Below are 16,690 nucleotides of genomic sequence, written 5' to 3' on the forward strand. Positions count from 1 at the left end.
GGGCGATTTCACGCGTGAGCATATCGGAGATGTTTGGGCTCCTGATTTAGGATTTGTTCTTTTCGTGCGTTGAAGCGGTGCATATATATCATCGTAGAGATAAAGGGGTAGGGTAGAGTTGTTGCAATACTACATACATGGTCTCATTATGGCTAGCGAGCCTCTCAACGTGAGCACGCTTGTCACTTAACACTGACCCGCCAGCAATACGATGTTGAGATCACGGCCATGCCTCGCCTAAGATCGCAAGTAGGTCGCTTCTCGTATACCCTCTGCTCCTTTTTAGTAATGATGTAGGAAGATTGCTGTACTAGGAACGTGTAAACTGTGTCCAGGACTGCAGGCTAATATAAAGGTACAGCAACTACTATGGATATTGCGCGCGAACCTGGATATTGCAGCAACAGCAACATCACACCCGGGCATGCTACAACTGCATTGCAATGCATGGAATACGACGTCGGTGCATGCTACGATGTAACTGTCAGTCGTAGAAATTATCCCGGGTGGTATAAGAAGTGGTGGATGATCAACACATGATTTTCTGCCAGTGGACCGACAGGACAGGCAGACCAACATCCCTCGAACGCAACGACATATTCGCTATGCGGTCCTTCTCCTTATGCAGCAGTGCTCTCGCACTGTTCGCACTCCCCGCCCTCGCGGGACCTTCCGCAGACAACACATGTACCCCCCTCGCCAACGGCTTCGCCGCCATCGACGACTCCCCCGCCATCAATGCCGCCCTCGTCGAGTGCGGCGCCGGCGGCACCATCGTCCTCCCCGCCGACCAAGCCTACAGCATCTTCACGCCGCTCGACTTCTCTCTCTGCCGGCACTGTGATGTCCAGATCGAGGGCACGCTGATCCTCGCGGCGGAGCAGCTGCCCTACTACGGCACGCTCCCGTACTACGCCAACGGCGCCACGCGCTCCGTCTTCACCATCGCCAACGCGACCGGCGTGCGCATCCGCAGTGTGACTGGCAGCGGTGTGGTGGATGGCAACGCGGTGAGCTGGTACCAGCGGACTAAGTGGAGTCCGAAGACGGGCGGGTATCCCTTTGTGCATGTCACCAACGGGTCGACGGATGTCAGCGTGGAGAACCTGCACTTCAAGAACATCCAGGACCGTGTGTTCCGGCTGCAGGGCGGGAGCTCGAATCTGCGCTTCGAGGACGTGAGGATCACGGCCGAGGGGATCAATCCCAACTACGCGTCGTTTGACAACTTTGCGTTTGAGATGGGCAAGGTGGAGAACGTTAGCATTGCCAATGTGGACATTGACTTCGGCGCGCAGACAGGAAGCGATAGGCCTGTCGGTACCTGCGTGTCGTTCGACCACGGGACCGACGGCGTTGCCGTGGCAAACGTAACATGTCGCCGCGCGTTCATGGGTGCGGCTATCCAGTTCGACACCATCAGCGCCTTTGCGCCCTCGGCGGCCAACGCCACTGCCACCGTGTCTAACATCCTCGTCTCGAACTTTACGTTTGCAGGGGCGCACGCTACGGGGGTCGAGAGCTGGTTCAATCTCAGCAAGAAGGTGATTCGCAATGCGGTGTGGGAGTGGGTCACGGTGGAGGGGGGAACGCCCGCGGAGTTTGACCCGTGCTATGCGAGTATGCGGGATACGCAGTATTATCCGCGGTGTTTGCAGTATGCGACATATGATGCCGAGGTGGTGTTTAGGCATTATAGGGGGAAAGTGGGGAGTCCGCCGACGGATCCAAGGTGGGGCGAGGTGAATGGGTTGATGGATGTTAGGCCGGTGTTTGAGGACTGGGTTGCGGATGCGTAGGTGGTGGTGCCTGCTTGTTTAGATAGTTTGCAGCACAAGCGAATAGTGGAGAAATCTAGAATTTCAATCTATAGCATAATCTTACGGTCAGTTTTGAGAGAAACATGACCATACGCAACTTGGGTCAAGTTGCACCAGGCATCTTCGGTCTCAGTCAATCACGATGAGGCCGTCCTTTCCGGCACATAGAATCCAACGTCGCTAATGGTCCCGCTACTCAGAAAGTCCTGAATTAGTTTGAATTCCAGTTGTCGGCAGCCCCGTTCCCACACCATAATCACGCAAGGTCTTTTTGCCCCGGTACATTTGTCGCATGCCGTGTACGGCTGGGGACCGATTGAACCGGGTCTGTGGCCAACAGCATAAGCCAGTGCACAACCCTTTGGATTTCTCAGCCAGGCCCGGAAGTATTGTTCCCTCGATCGATCGTTGATATGGCTGAGCAGTAATATCTCCAATTTTCTACGAAGGTCACGAGGTGTACCTTCATTCCGCCATTTATAGCCATTACTTCCATCCATTTCCAATATCTTGACTGGTAGCTCTATGGTCCTTGCTACAAGGTTATATCCTGGCATAGCTCCAGTCATCGGTGTTTTGGCTGGGCTACAGGCTATCATTTGAGGCAGTTGACGGTTCCTGTTATTTTCATTGCGGGATATGCCCTCCAGAACGTGTAAATCGCCTGAGGGCTGCAGACTAGATTGGGGGCTCTCCTTGGAAATTGTGGGCGTGGACCTTGACTCTATCTTTCTTGGAGCGTGTCTGTTGAGTAGTGATTCGTCATCTGAGTTCTCGGTACTTCGATCCTGGACACGACGAGGTCCAGAATCACGCTGCTTGCTTTGTTCGCCGGCGCAAATGACTGGGGATAGTGTCAAATCGGTGATCTCATAGCTTTCATGGGTACTTGATTGTCTCATATGGTTTACAGGACCTCTAACCTGATGGGGTTGTGCTGTTCCAGCGGGTATCTGGTGTTGAGTGAACAAACTAGCTGGCCCGTACGAGTCGCTGATAATCACACCACCATCATGATAAGCATTGTCCCCATGGTTCCTCCGTATTCGCCGAGAAGGTGGTTCAGCAGACGATGAGTCAGGCTGTCTCTTTTGACCTGGCATTGGGTTCGACATGCTGCCTGTCAGCTGCTGCGGTGCTCCTTGAGATTGAGCTACTTCCAACTCTTTAGTCTGATTCCTCAGGACAACCACATAGTCAGTGTGGCGAGCATTGAGTTTCCTAACACTATCCGCGTGCTCGTTATGCAGGTCCTCACGCGTTTGCCATTCGAAATCTACTCGCTTCGCCGTCGCAAGCGCCTGCTCTTCCTCTACTCCCCGAAGTGCAAGAGCAGTCCGTATCGGCCCAACGACTTCTTGCTCGGTCCTTCTTGAGTGGTCATCTTTGGATTTTTCGATGGCCCTCTGCACAAATTCTGGAAGTTTTTCTTTGAGAGGATTCTAGACTGCAGTCACATTGCTGCTGTCACTGCTGGAACTCGAAACTCGGTGCACATTGCTGCCTGTAGCAGAGGCAACCTTGGAACCTAGGCAGGCAGGGACCGGGCCCAGCAACTCATCCAACCAAATGCTACTGTAAGCCACTTCACTGCACAATCAACGCTCTGCACAGCTTTTCGTACATGCGCACGTCGTTGTACGTCTCCATCAACAAAAGTGGATCCCATCACGCACGCACATTACGCGTACCACACGAGTCTCATTCGTAACCGTATATATTCCCCCTTGCATCTCACCTCTATCTACAGCTCTTGTGCAGAGCAAAAAGCGCTCAATCGCTCGCTATGTCATCATCTCTCCCGATATCAGCAAAATCCGAATCAAGATCGACTCGCTCAACGTCCAAGAAAAAAACCATTACACGAAGATGCCCGACTCCACGCTGTGAAAAAACCCCTGATATACACAGATTCCCGTAGCCATAGTCATATACAGCTGTGCTGCTAAGATGCAGCGCAGCGGCGCGCGGAGCAATCCCATTCCTTCCATATACATACCATGCCCGTCCTCCGAAGTGCAAAACCAGACGCCAGGCCGGCTAAGGAGCGGATTGAAAACCAAAAGAACCAGCCGGTATAAAACGCCGCAGAACGCCAAGCTGAATGCATGCATCGCCAACTCATTCGTAACAGCCGCTCGCTCGCAACGCAGCGGCAATGGTGGTTATTTGTCATCACGATACAGTCTGGCCGTCGCAGTCGGGAATGGTGACGCCTTTCTTAAGGTTGCGGTTCACGTCCATGAGACCCCACTTGTCCTCCCACTCCTTGCCCTTCTCGTTGTAGATGATCTTCCACGGCTCGTCGAACGCGGAGAACCTAGGTATCTGTTAGTCTTTGCTTGAAGCCCTGGAATGGAGGGAACTCACCAGAAGTACTCAGTCGCATTCTTCATGCTGGGACAAATCCAATCCTCCATGAACTGGTTCAGCTCGGAAACTCCCGCGATGGATCCTTGGGTGTCGGACGTGCAGTCAGATTCTCCGCAATCGTTGCCGCCGCCAGTGGGCCACCCTACTTCCGCAATGATCTGCTTGATCGAGGCGTTGTTCGCGGTCAGTGCTACATCGTGCCCGGTCCAGAAGTCCCAGGTCCAACCCGCAGCCTTGTCGACCTCAACACCGGCGAAGAAGGGATGCACGTTCGACATGACGATGTCGACTTGGGTGGCCATGTCGGAGGTCCAGTTATCGCCGAGATCGGAGAGAGCTATAGGCAGCTTAGTGTCGTCAACGTTATACTTCTTCCCCAAGGAGGTGATGTTGTCTCTAATGGTCGATATATACTTGAGTAGCTGGGTCTTGGTAAGATCTTTGCGGAAGAGGACTTCATTGCCGACAATGACGCCCTTGAATTGGTGGTCTTTCCCGTCTTTCCACTTGGGAACTACGTGCTTGTCGATGATGTCCCACATGGTGGAGACCTGTCGGCTGTTCGTTGTGTCGTTGTTGCCGAGCCAGACGCCGAGCCAGACCTTCATGTCGGTCAACTCGAGTCTGTCGATCGAGTGGAGGACCATCTCGGTCTGGTTGCAATCAGTTCCATAGAGGCGGACAGCATTGGTAAGCTGCGACATAACAGCCATGTCGCGCGTGATGTTGTTCTGCGACGGAGGAACGTGCATGCAGTCGGGGTATTGAGAGTTTAGAGGCGTGTAGTCCATCCCGGGAAAGACCTTGTGCAGGTTCTGGTTGTTCATGAGCTTTTTGATCTCATCCGAGTTGATGGACAGGTCGTTCTGGTTGTCTTTTGCAACGTCGCTTTGGGCTTCAGAATTGCTTTTCCCTGAACCAGCACTTCCTCCGTGCTTGTTCAAAACGGTACCCAATACACCTCCAAGTATAGCACCCACGACGACGAAAGCGATGACCGCGACTACTATCCACATGAGCTTTTTCCGGCCGTGGTTCTGCCGTTCAAGCCAGGCGGATTTCTCTCCTCTTGCTGCTGCAGGGGCAGCATTTTCGCCAGTGGGTACAGCATTGTAGCTCCCGCTTCCGTCATGCGACCCAGCTGCTGCGACGCCTGCAGCAGCACCGGCGGCAGCTCCTGCTCCTACGGTTGCGCCTGCTGCGCCTTCGCGAGTAAACAATCCTCTTGACTGCCGTTTGCTTTGGACTGGTGCATGCGACATGCCCCAGTCGTCGTCATCTGCTACTTCATTCGGGTCGATGGCGCCCATGGCCGGGGCCAAGTCCAAGTGCGACGAAGAGTAGCGCGTGTAGGGGTTGTCGGAGTAGGGCACGGCGGTCGGCGATGATATAGGTGCGCTGTGTTGTGAGCTGTGCATGGAGCTGGCACTGGAATACGCGCCCGCCGCGCCGAACGGACCAGAGCCTAGCGTCTGGTTGGAGACGTTGTAGGGCGAGTGTATCGGTCGCGGAGGCGTGGGTGAATCGTATGCGTAAGCGTCTGCGAAGGGAGTGTTGTGCGGCGGAACCCCCATGGGGGCGCTGTAGTTGTTGCTGTTCATGTCTCGCATGGCGTGCACGCCGCTTTCTCTCTCGTGTGAACTGGCGACACCGGCAGCGAGGCCGTTGATGCCTCCGCCTGCCGCATGAGCCCCCAGGTTGTCGGCGCCGGGCGTGATCTCTGGCGGCGAATAGTCGGAGTAGTTGTTGCTTCCGGGACCTTGCGGCTGGCCGTACGAGTTGTCCATGGCGACGGGCGTGCGGTGCGGCGGAGGAGGCGGGGGGATCATTGCGCTGTCGGGCTGCACGGGGGAGACGTCGCGCTCGTCGTAGTAGTGGTGTGGCGGCTGGTATGCCATTGTGCAAGTGTCGCGGCAGGTGTCCGGGACTGTGGGTCAGTAGTAGGTGGGTTGAGCGACGGCGCGTCTCCGGTGGCAGGCGCCCAGCCTCGCAATGGTGAAGGATGGAGAAACAGCGGGCGACTTGCAGGTTCAAGAGCGACTGTGGGCGTGCGGATTACGGGTCTGGCCGAGTCCAACGAGCGACGATTTGGACACTGGCTGTGGTCGGATGACAGCGCCTCTCTGCTGGGAGATCAGACACTCGAGCAGAGCCGACCTGGGAAGGTTGCAGCACGAACGATGGCTGATACACCTTGCCGCTTCGAGTTAGCCGCCGTGCGCCGGGGCAACGAACAGGCCTTCAGCACCTGGCTGACGCAACGAACGAGAGCCGCAACGCTGCTAGCAGAATCAGGATTTGTCTGCGCTATCGTCTCTTGTTGACCGTCTCCTGCGTCGTGCCTTGGTAGCAGCCGTGGGCGCTGGCATTGCTCAACAAGCGCCCGACTCTGCGATGCATCCGGCACCTCTTCCCGTCGTTGTCGCCGCTGGTGGGTGTCTGCTCCGCCCCCCAAGCCAATGTATTGTCTGGCTGCAGCCCACTGAAATCTCCATACTCCAGTCCGGCGGTGGCGGCCAAAGCTCTCCAGTAGTCACCAATGGCCGTCCCCACTGCTCATTAGAGATAGCATTTGCCCCGAATCCTGCGGCACCTCGCGAGATTATCCTCCCTCATCGACAGACGCAGGTCTGTGGCCATAACCTTTGAATCCTTCAGATGCGACGCCGTGAAAGGGGGCACCGCGTGCGATACGAGGACCGGTGTGGTCATGCTCACCAAGGCGCTCAGCTCTCGCTTCGAGACCGACCCTTCCCAGCATCCTCCCTTTCTGACTTGAATTGTGGTCTCTGGCGGTACAGCCGCCCGCTTGTCTCATTGCTGCAATCGGACAATGCCTGCCGTCGTGAAACACAGACCCGTCGATCCCGATTGCGATGCGATGCCCATCCTCCACTGAGCGGCAAGCACTGCCCTCCTCTCCACAATCCGTGCCGCTTTGACTCGCAACATTTCTTTTTGCCTGCTAGAAGCCCTCAACTTCGATTTTTCATCTTCCGCATCGTGCAGTTGTCTCAATCTGTGGCAACCTGGCAGTATCGTTATTCCAGCATCCAGCACTGATCATCAAGCCCCGGGGAGAGCCGCTAGCCTGTATTAGCCACCACTAGTCGATATCTGGCGCCGTTGTAACCGTTCCACTACGAGGGTGCCGGAGAAAACATTACGCGTCCAATCTTGTATTTCCTGTTTTCGAGGTTGCCGAGACATGATCCTAGGCATACCTATGGCTTGGCCTCCACGTCTTGAATCGTCTTAGCATGCGAGACTAATTGCGAGACATCCTGTCGTCGTATATTCGTCCTACGGCGAACAAGGTGGTTGCAGAAGAGTTGGAGTCGATTGAGCATGAAGCATGCGTGCCAACTAGGTATATGTTTTTTTGTCAAATAATTGTTGAGGTCACCTGGCCCAAAGAGTTACCGGTACCCTGAAGAATGCTGATTCCGCGCTCGGGAATGTGCCACTACCGCGCACAACGCACACCCTTAACGCCAGTATTTTTAAGATGTTCGTTCCTGGTCGTTGGAATAATTAACGCTTAGATGTTGCGTTGGGAAACACAGGATAATAGAGTGTGGGGATTATGGTTATGCCACACAATGTACGTCCATGTACATGAGCATCTTGATTGGCTGACATGTTCATGCCCCTTGCTGAGATAGAAGTGGTTCATCTCTTCCCTTTCAGACTTCAGCTCCTCGATTAGAGATTGTGAGACTCGCTCAGCACTGCAACGGAGACATTTGACCTTCGAAGTTGAGCTAAGTACATGCCACATCATCATAATTCAAGGTCAGTAAGAGCCTCTGCTGGCGATTCGCATCCAATCATTGGTGTCCATCCCGAATCTAAATGAACTGCCACAGCAAAATTTGACCTACACCGCGAATGATTCTCGCATCTACGTAAGAAAATGAGCGTACAACTGAGTAAGTGTCTGCTCGTTCGCCAAAGATCAGGCTGAAAACCGTGGGGGCGGAGGAAGTGACCAATATGTAAGCTAAACAGACAAACGTTCCAATCGTTTAGTAGGATTGATTTGACCAAGGGACACATAAGAGACACCTAAGTACAATCTCTAGTGTAGCATCCGGTTACTACAGGCCTCAGTGAACGCGTGCTGCAACAGGGCTTATCATGGCATCGCGAGCACGGAGCACGGACTGGCTATCCTTCTTCAGTCCCGGTCAAATTCATGTTTGGCAACATTGGAGCAGTCTGGATTGGGAATTTCTACCGCGAGTTCTTCTCCTCTGGGGTATAACTCGACGGTAGACTCGTTCATACTTAGACTAGTCTCCGACACTGAGCATTTTCAATCCCCATTGGGCTCAGGAAGTACGAGCCACCTATTAGCAAGCCCTAGAGGATCATTCACCTAAGTCATTCCCACTTGAAGTACCATATTCTTAGTACAGTCCATCAGGAAGTTGGGAGGCCTGGGCACCCCACTTACTGGGGCTGATTTTTAATTGCAAGAAGACCTGTCAATAGCTTAGCGAAATTTGATGCAAGTATCTTAATCTAGCTCTTTGACTGTATGCCGCCTTGGTATTCTCTAAGCGAGATGTTTATCTCGTATCGAATGGAGGCGTCGACAAACGTGGGTATGCTATCTCTCGACTCTGACATGAGTGCACAAAAAATGCAGCGCAAGCAGAGCTAACAAAGTGGAGAGAGTGTACATTTCTGTCACTGAACCAGAATTAAGCATCGACACCTCTCTATTCAAGGTGCTCAATCGCTCTCCCATCATTACTTCACACCATCACATAATCCACACGCAACATGCACTTCTCCAAGATTCAGCAGATAGCCCTACTTGGTCTCGGAATCTAACTACCCTCATCACTGGCAACTGAATACAACCGACCGGATGATGGCACCAAGGGCAACACCTACATGCAGTCCTCAAGCCGGCGCGTCCTCTGGGGCGACCAGCGCCCATGAGACGTCCTCGACAAACTGAGAGGGAAGTGTGCCGAAGGCTCGACCTCCTGCACAGACAGCGATCTAGAGATGGAGACCCAGATGGTCCTCGATGGCAAGAGCTACAGACGGACTCTCAAGGTTTCGTCACTGAGGCTACTTTCACCAGCAGTGGCAACGATGGAAATGCAGTCCAGATTCTGGACGCGCTTGAGACGTTTCTCCGCCATCCTCCGCATGCGGAGGAGGAGGGAATCAGGACGGCGAGTTGTCTGCCCTCGCTAAGCAGGCAAATCTCATAAGCTGTGCCCTGTTCTTTACTAACGACCGACATAGTCCTCAACAAGGCCGAGGGAGACGAGTTCCAGTTCACCGTACCCGAGGAGATCGACATCTGGTACGAGAAAAATGGTGATGGCGACTTGACGGCGAAGTTTCACATCAAGGTCGAGCTTGTTAGTGACGATGCGGCTGAATGGGTTCCCGAAAAGTTTTCGAGGCTGCTGGGAGGTACTGTGGCGGGATTGATTGATAAAAATCCCGATGCCCCATTCGCATTTGGATCGCCTATCTGTCTCGCATTTTGTTAGGCGAGGAGCGGAGGTTGAGTCAACCAAGCGGATGACATTGAATATGCCATATTACCAGGTGAGATTCTATCAGATTTAGCTCTATGTGATTGAAAATGTATTTCAGTTATTTCTTCCCTTGCAGAATGTGCAGTCGATCGAAAGAAATTGGTGTCAAATTGGCCCAGGTGAATTCGTCAGTGCGAAGATGCACAGCCTCACTCCATAGCCATGCGCCACATCTCGCAAATTACCCCGCATCTCCTATATCTAGTTACTCGCTGCGCAGTGTCTGCTCCCAGGTTCATCCTTTTCCTTCTAGCGACTATGAATCAATCTTAGCGCTTGTCTTTGTGTTTGTGTGTTAGCGTTCCACATTATGTACTATAAATTAGCCTTGAAGGACAATGGACTTGCCAAAGCTGAAGGGCGCCGTTGCATTTGGTATTTCGACTAAGAACGACATCTTCGAGAAAGTGCACGATGAGTTCATCGACAGCCTGCCCGGCAAAGAGAGGGCTTACTTCTCCAAATGTTCCTCGCCCGAAGAACTGCTAGAGACGCTCAGGAACTTCAAGATACTGTCGACAAAGCGCCAAAAGAAGACCCTGAATCGTTGTTTGGATGTAGTGAAGCGTTTCAATGACAAGCTTCGCCCTTATTTCGATGCCATCAACGTAATAGCAAGTGCGAATGATACAGTTGCGGTTGCCTATGGAGCTATCCGGCTCGTACTCGAGGTGTGTGCGACAGTATTCTGTAGCCTTAATGATGTCTAATGAGTTTCCGTAGCTTGCAAGTGGCTTTCCCGCATTTTTCGAGAAGCTCATAATTGTGTTGGAGAAATTGTCCGATACGTTTCCACAGTATTCTGCCATCGTCGAGCTCTTTGAGGGTACCCCTCCCACGCGCATCCGTCGACACCTGGAGAGCGTGTACATAGACCTGTTCCGGTTCATACAAATGGCCACGAGAATCTTCACTGCCTCCAGTGGAAGTAAGTTTTGACCGAAACGTAGAGCGACGAACTATGCTCATCCTTGACAGAAGTGAAACGTCCCTTGACTATGATTACGACTGTCATATGGAAACCCTTTGACGCACAATTCAGTAGCCTGCTAGAATCCATGGAAGTCCATCGCAATTTCATTCACGCCGAGCTAGATATTCATCAGGCTCAGCAGGCAAAGGATTCGGAGAGGGCTGCTGCGATCGAACGACAACGCGCAGAAGACGAACGACAGAGGGCAGATGCAGACAGAAAACGAGCAGATGACCTATTCAAGCAGACTGAGAGAATGAGAAAGGAACTGGATTCAGAGCGTAGAGGTAGGTGGAGTTGTCGTATTTGCAGACCGCTCACTCACTTTGCCATGCAGAGTCCACCGTTCAGCGCATACTGAACTGGCTAGCTCCCCCACAATTTGCTCAGGTATTGGAAAACAGCCTAGAGCAGCGTGAGGAAGGTACATCAGAGTGGATTTTCGAAAGTCAGGTCTACAAATATTGGGCCAAGTCCAAGCTGGATATTCAAGGAGATGTGAAGTGGAGAAGAATGCCGCCATGGGTTCTGTGGGTTCATGGCAAGTTTCAGTGCGGCTAGGAAGCAGATGCAGTATCTTACGAGTGAACTAGGCAACCCTGGATCTGGGAAGACGATTCTGGCTGCATCCGTCGTCGAAGAAGTTTCCGAATCGATCGTCTCCGAACTCCAAAATCATCAAACATGTTACTTCTTTTTCAAGCACGATGACCGAAACAACTCGACTCTTGATGCGGCCTACCGGTCTATCTTAGCGCAGATTTTGCACCGTAGTCGAAACGCGGACAACATACTAGACATATTCGTCTTCGCAAGGGTTTCAATGTCCATGCTATCTGGTCAGCAAATAGCAACATCGAAAGAGCTTTACGAGCTTATAAGGCTGCTCGCTAGCGACATCGGTAATTTGACTCTTGTTCTCGACGGTATCGATGAGGCAGTACAGCCGGAAATGATGTGCCCCCATTTGAAGGAGCTAGTAACGGCATCTCCTATCAAACTCATAATGTTCAGTCGACCCAACATCAACAGCCTCCATAAGCTAGTCGACCAGACGAATCGCATTGCTGTGAACAGAGAAGCCATGAGTCCAGATATAAGAATGTTTCTCGAACATCAACTACAAGACTTCGTGGAGAATGAACAGCTTCCAGACTCTGCAAACATCGAGGAACTAGCGGAGGCGCTACTCCACGGGGCGGATGGGATGTTCCTGTGGGCTAAGCTGATGATTAATTACCTCAGCTCCTTCACATTGTCTCCGCAGCAACGCTTGGCCACGATCAACAGTGTGCATTTTCCGGAGGGATTGAACGCTATGTACGACAGGATACTTTCACTGATCACCACAGCTGACACACTTCACAAGGATCTGGCCCGGCGCATCTTACTTTGGCTCAATAACGTAGCAGATGACTCGTTGCTGACTAGCAAATTTCTACATGATGCTATCAGTGGCGATAACGATGAAGAAGTACCAGAAGACTTCGCTTCCACCGTCGTCTCCGTCTGTGGCGGTCTTGTCGAATATAGCCCCCAAACAGTATTCCAGTTGACTCACATCACAGTCAAGGAGTACTTGAGGGCCTTGCCGCAGTCCAATCTGAAAACGGACCTCATACCCAACAAGCCTGCAGCTCATGCAGAGCTCACAGCAAGGTGTCTCCAACGGGTATGTGCCCACGCCCCCACAAGACCTCCAACAAGGGACTCGGGAGCTTTGTCACGTCTAAGACTGCTGGAAGGCACATCTTTCAGTGCATACGCTATCAAACACTGGTCTCTACATCTGATGCATCTCAGTATTGGCTATATCCAACAACCCGACCACGAGTCTACCTTCAAAATGTCGGATGCAATCTGCAGCTTTTTAAGCAACCCATTAGCTAGAGCTGCCTGGATCGAAGGAATCTATAGCCAGGGAGCAAACATGAAGTTGTGTACATCGCAGTTGAGAGACTGGATTTGCCTCCCACACTCACTTCGTTTGCAAGAGACAGCTAACCGTCTTGTCGAATTTTCGGAAGATCTGGATGCGATAGATGGCGACTGGCACTGGAAGCTTCTTCAAAACCCGGAGATGATATGGACTGACGTTCTTGTCTTTCCTACCTCTCGATTTGCAGCCGAGCTTGCAAAAGTACTGGGAGCGGCACAGGCTACAACCGTGAAACCTCTTGCCCCCACACACGACAATGGAGAGGTCATCCAGTGCTTGAGTAACATATCTTCACTTACTAGCGACGGGGCCATGATAGCCACACTCAACATTTACCCGTCATCTTCATTCGAGCGGTTCTGGAAGCAGATTGACCCAAGTACAGCCTACGAAGAAGCAGAGCAATACTGCTCCGATTGGAGGGCTGTATACGAGATCTGGTCCACTGAATCCAAAGTTCGCATAGCCAGTGCTACGATTGCTCTTTCAGAATCTGAGATACGCCTCCTCATCCGGCAGTCCTTTCGCCAGAATCCATACAAATTTCAAGACCCACGCAGCAGAAAGGGTGTTATACCATATAGTGCGTTAGACGACAGAAGCTTTGATACTTCATTCCCCCTGGCCATGGGTCCCGACTGCCTCACCTTCTCTATTTTGAGGACGGTCTATAATATCACACCAGGACACCCGGTGGCCGGTTGTACCAGTGACTCCTTCGTGCTTCCGCTGGAGGTTCTGCCTCACTTTGAAAGCAGGTGGGGCTCTCATCTAGCGACCTTTGATCCGGACAATTTTGCTTTCTTACCGCCTAATGATCGCGTTGGCTGGCGCGATTGGTATGCCTATTCTGTCTCTTTTAGCGGCACGGGGGAATACATCGCCTTCGCAGACTACCAAATGCCTTGCATGACGCACTTGGTCATTTTCGAGATTATCCGAGAACCAAAATTCTGTGCTCGTCTTCTTCGGTCGACCATGATTCGAAGAGGTCAACCATGGGTGAAGGAAGTAATGTTTCACAAGGAATCTCCGCTCGTCGCTTTTCTCTCCGAGAACAAGGTATGGGTGTGGGAATTCCGCAAAGGCAAGTATACATTTCACCCGACAGCGTCTCAAACAACACTAACGCTTGTCGTAGAAAATGCTGAGCCAGTATGTCTCCAGACGAGCAATACTTTGCCCGGTCGTTTATTCGAGTCTTTGACCTTTTCTGCCTGCGGCAGGTACCTCCTCGCACGCGACAAAACCGATGTTGATGTGTTACCCATACCGAAGGACATGCTAGCTTTGAAGACCATCGCACAACCCACGGATTTGGGTGCCGTGCAGGCTACGATGGACACTGCTTCAACCGTGCAAGAAAGTCAACATCGGGACTTACAGCTCATGGCATTCCGTCCTGGGAACCTAATTTCAGACTCGCACCTTGTCAAGATGGCTAGTGAGTCGAATGGCTCACAGACTTTGCTTGTGACAACTATCGACAATGAGCTTAAAGTAGAATCGAAACAGCTAGGTGTATCTGATAGAAGGTCATACCTCCAAATTCTGTCGCTGCCAGAGTCCTTCAACACAGAGAACACTGCCGTTAATCTTCAGGTTCCCACGTCATCGACAGAATCCTTGCGTGTTGTCTTCAACAAGCGGGCAGCAGAGAGTTACAGTCTCAGTGATGGCAGAACAAGCCAGTATCCATCGATCGTGGAGAAGAAGCTTACGTCTATTACCCAAATCGAAGAGACTGTTGAGCGCCACCGACCTCTGCTTGAAGATGAGGTTGAGCCGTCATACAAGCGGGCTAAAATAGATTTTGGCCATGTCGGCAGCTCAAGGATGTTTCCGAGAATTGAATTCTGCGAGGATGATCGTCAGTTGGACAGTGAATACCAGTCCCGACCGTGAAGTCCTCGCGTACTTTTGCAAGCAGGGAGGATTGCACATGGGATCTTAGCTTTGGATGAATGTGCAGCGGTTCAAGCAGACAGGCAAATACTTGAAACCACGACGTAAACGAACCTCCCTAATTGTTTCCATTCATGTACAAGCTTTTCGCACTGGCCATCGGTATCAGAGGAATGTTGGCGACATCAAAGATCGCCGGAGAAGTCTCACCCTTCACCCAATGCACTCGCTGTGGCTTTATGTTGGCGATGAAACAAGCAGCAACAACGGATACAAGATATGGTATGACTGAAAAACATTAGAGAAGGAGGTTTTTGAAGAGGGTTCAGTGATGAGGTGCTACCTGGATGAGTGGAATAGGGGACATACGACGTTCTTTCGGGTCCGCGCATGGTGAGCTAGTTCGAGGACCTGGTGACTCTGGTGATGGTAAACTTCGGCTTTTGTGGAACTGTCTAAAATTCGACGGGAGAGCCATTGTTCGGAAAGGGAAAAGGTAACACCTGCTGTTTCTGAGTCAAACGAGCCCAGGCATTCTATGGTCTACCAGCTCTCTCTCCCGGTCTCCTAAAATTTCACAAGAACCTCTACAAACTCCTTCTTCGCTCATTTCACTTGACAAACCACATTCGGCAAAAGCCCTAGCTCGAACAAAAACTATACCATTTTCAACAGCTGCATCAAGACCTCAACTCACTCCATACCAATCATACATCACACACCTTTACGAAGACAATCAAGCTACAAGTTTTAGTCTGCTGGGGTTGGTTCCACCACATTAGTGTCGAAGGAAATACCACGATCGGCGAGCTCGAGCAGAACGTCGTCGACGCGCATTCAGGAAAGCCCTTGAACTGCTACGCCACGAGGCTGGCTCAAAATTGGCTGGACGACGAGAATAAGACCGTGAGACAGATGGGAATCCCAAATCATGGTTTCATAAAAGAGTACAAGGAAGAGGCGGGCGTTGGATCAGTGGAAATCCATGCTCGCGGCCGAGCACCCCTGGCGTTACCGCATCTAGGCACGTCGTTTTAGAGCCCTATAGCGCAATTCAAATAAAATAGGTAATTTTCTTATACATCCGCGCTCTATGTCAAGTAGAGCCCTGCGGTTGACACCCTTAGAGATATAGCAAAGGTCGCCTATCATCTCAGAAACTCAAACCCGATCATCCCCATCACTGTACCTCCCCGTACTCCCTCTTCCTCACATACCACCCCACCTCGCCGTCCTCCTCTCCCTTCACCACCTCGCTGACCCGTTCCCCAGCACCCTCCCCAAATTCCACAACTACTAAACCCCCCTTAATCCCACCCTCCCCCAGCGCATCCCGCCTCACAAACCTCTCCAACGTCGTCCCCGCCTGCACCCTAAACGCTCTCAACCTTCGCACCCCCCTCACCCCATCGAACAGGCGCGCAGTAGCCTCAGGCTCGGAAGTGGAGAGCGAGAGGACGTACTTCCCTTCCTTCGGCAGCGGCGTCGAAGAGTCCGATTCGGAACCATGAGAGGAAAAAGTTTCTTCGTAAAACCGCGTGTCGAAGCGCGCCTGTTCGAAGATCTCATGGAGGAGAGCATCTTTGGGCGGGCTCTGGCCATCCAGCCCCTTGAATTCCGCGGTGTCGCGGTACGAGATGTCGGGCATTTCGTAGATGGTGAGCCAGGGGGCGGCGACGGACCAGGCGGAGGGAGAGGGCTGCGGGTGCGCTAGGGAGGGTGTATTAGCTGGCATCTTTCTTTTGTTCGTCTTAAGTTGAGCTGAGTTTAAGCTTTGGCGGACCGGCGGCGCCTTTGAGAAAATGTCCATGGTGCGACGTCCGCCACTTTCCTCACTCCCTCCAAACGGGATAAACTAGGAAGAGGAAAAAAAAAAAAACAAGGCGTGTGATACATACCAGCTTCCCACCGCACCGCCGCCGGCACACCTTTCAGCGCCGTAACTTCCTGGATATGCGTGTTCTCGTACCAGTCGCAGAAGCGCTCTGGCGTCAAAGCAGGGACCCCCTCGCGTGCCTGGTCGACCGGCGGGTGCGAGAGCCGACTGGACACCCATATGATGCCTTTTGGCATTTTAGAATTATTGTATGTGGTAGGGACGGGATGGATT

At 52.2% G+C, this 16,690-nt stretch overlaps 5 protein-coding genes across 5 annotated transcripts; 2 read left to right on the top strand and 3 right to left on the bottom strand.

Moving 5' to 3' along the window:
• The first annotated feature begins 316 nt into the window (after positions 1-316).
• On the top strand, positions 317-1,807 carry CC84DRAFT_1166883 (pectin lyase-like protein). Its single transcript, XM_018179073.1, has one exon. It carries the CDS (start codon positions 606-608, stop codon positions 1,797-1,799), a length of 1,194 nt encoding a protein of 397 aa, XP_018033500.1. The 5' UTR covers positions 317-605; the 3' UTR covers positions 1,800-1,807.
• A 78-nt stretch (positions 1,808-1,885) lies between these two features.
• CC84DRAFT_1166884 (uncharacterized protein) lies at positions 1,886-2,739 on the bottom strand. Its single transcript, XM_018179074.1, has one exon. It carries the CDS (start codon positions 2,720-2,722, stop codon positions 1,958-1,960), a length of 765 nt encoding a protein of 254 aa, XP_018033501.1. The 5' UTR covers positions 2,723-2,739; the 3' UTR covers positions 1,886-1,957.
• Positions 2,740-3,509: 770 nt separating this feature from the next.
• On the bottom strand, positions 3,510-6,091 carry CC84DRAFT_1151501 (glycoside hydrolase; the record flags this gene model as incomplete). The annotated part of the gene is made up of 3 exons (XM_018176751.1): positions 3,510-4,140; positions 4,191-5,796; positions 5,845-6,091. The coding sequence occupies 3 exons, from the start codon at positions 6,089-6,091 to the stop codon at positions 3,996-3,998; spliced, it is 1,998 nt and encodes a 665-aa protein (XP_018033502.1). The 3' UTR covers positions 3,510-3,995.
• A 3,875-nt stretch (positions 6,092-9,966) lies between these two features.
• CC84DRAFT_960161 (uncharacterized protein) lies at positions 9,967-14,683 on the top strand. Its single transcript, XM_018187958.1, has 6 exons — positions 9,967-10,434; positions 10,487-10,691; positions 10,742-11,023; positions 11,074-11,277; positions 11,330-13,762; positions 13,817-14,683. The coding sequence occupies exons 1-6, from the start codon at positions 10,102-10,104 to the stop codon at positions 14,578-14,580; spliced, it is 4,221 nt and encodes a 1,406-aa protein (XP_018033503.1). The 5' UTR covers positions 9,967-10,101; the 3' UTR covers positions 14,581-14,683.
• Positions 14,684-15,760: 1,077 nt separating this feature from the next.
• On the bottom strand, positions 15,761-16,653 carry CC84DRAFT_1261758 (uncharacterized protein; the record flags this gene model as incomplete). Its single annotated transcript, XM_018185093.1, has 2 exons — positions 15,761-16,290; positions 16,479-16,653. 2 exons carry the CDS (start codon positions 16,651-16,653, stop codon positions 15,761-15,763), a joined length of 705 nt encoding a protein of 234 aa, XP_018033504.1.
• Positions 16,654-16,690: the final 37 nt, after the last annotated feature.

The sequence above is a fragment of the Paraphaeosphaeria sporulosa genome (assembly GCF_001642045.1).
Source record: "Paraphaeosphaeria sporulosa strain AP3s5-JAC2a unplaced genomic scaffold CC84scaffold_8, whole genome shotgun sequence".
NCBI lineage: Eukaryota > Fungi > Ascomycota > Dothideomycetes > Pleosporales > Didymosphaeriaceae > Paraphaeosphaeria > Paraphaeosphaeria sporulosa.

Coding starts and splice junctions, on each gene's coding strand:
- CC84DRAFT_1166884 (XM_018179074.1), bottom strand. CDS start 2,722: ATGAGACAATCAAGTACCCATGAAAGCTATGAGATCACCGATTTGACA.
- CC84DRAFT_1166883 (XM_018179073.1), top strand. CDS start 606: ATGCGGTCCTTCTCCTTATGCAGCAGTGCTCTCGCACTGTTCGCACTC.
- CC84DRAFT_960161 (XM_018187958.1), top strand. CDS start 10,102: ATGGACTTGCCAAAGCTGAAGGGCGCCGTTGCATTTGGTATTTCGACT. Junction 11,024..11,073: donor ACTGGATTCAGAGCGTAGAG/GTAGGTGGAGTT, acceptor TTTGCCATGCAG/AGTCCACCGTTCAGCGCATA. Junction 13,763..13,816: donor GGTGTGGGAATTCCGCAAAG/GCAAGTATACAT, acceptor CGCTTGTCGTAG/AAAATGCTGAGCCAGTATGT.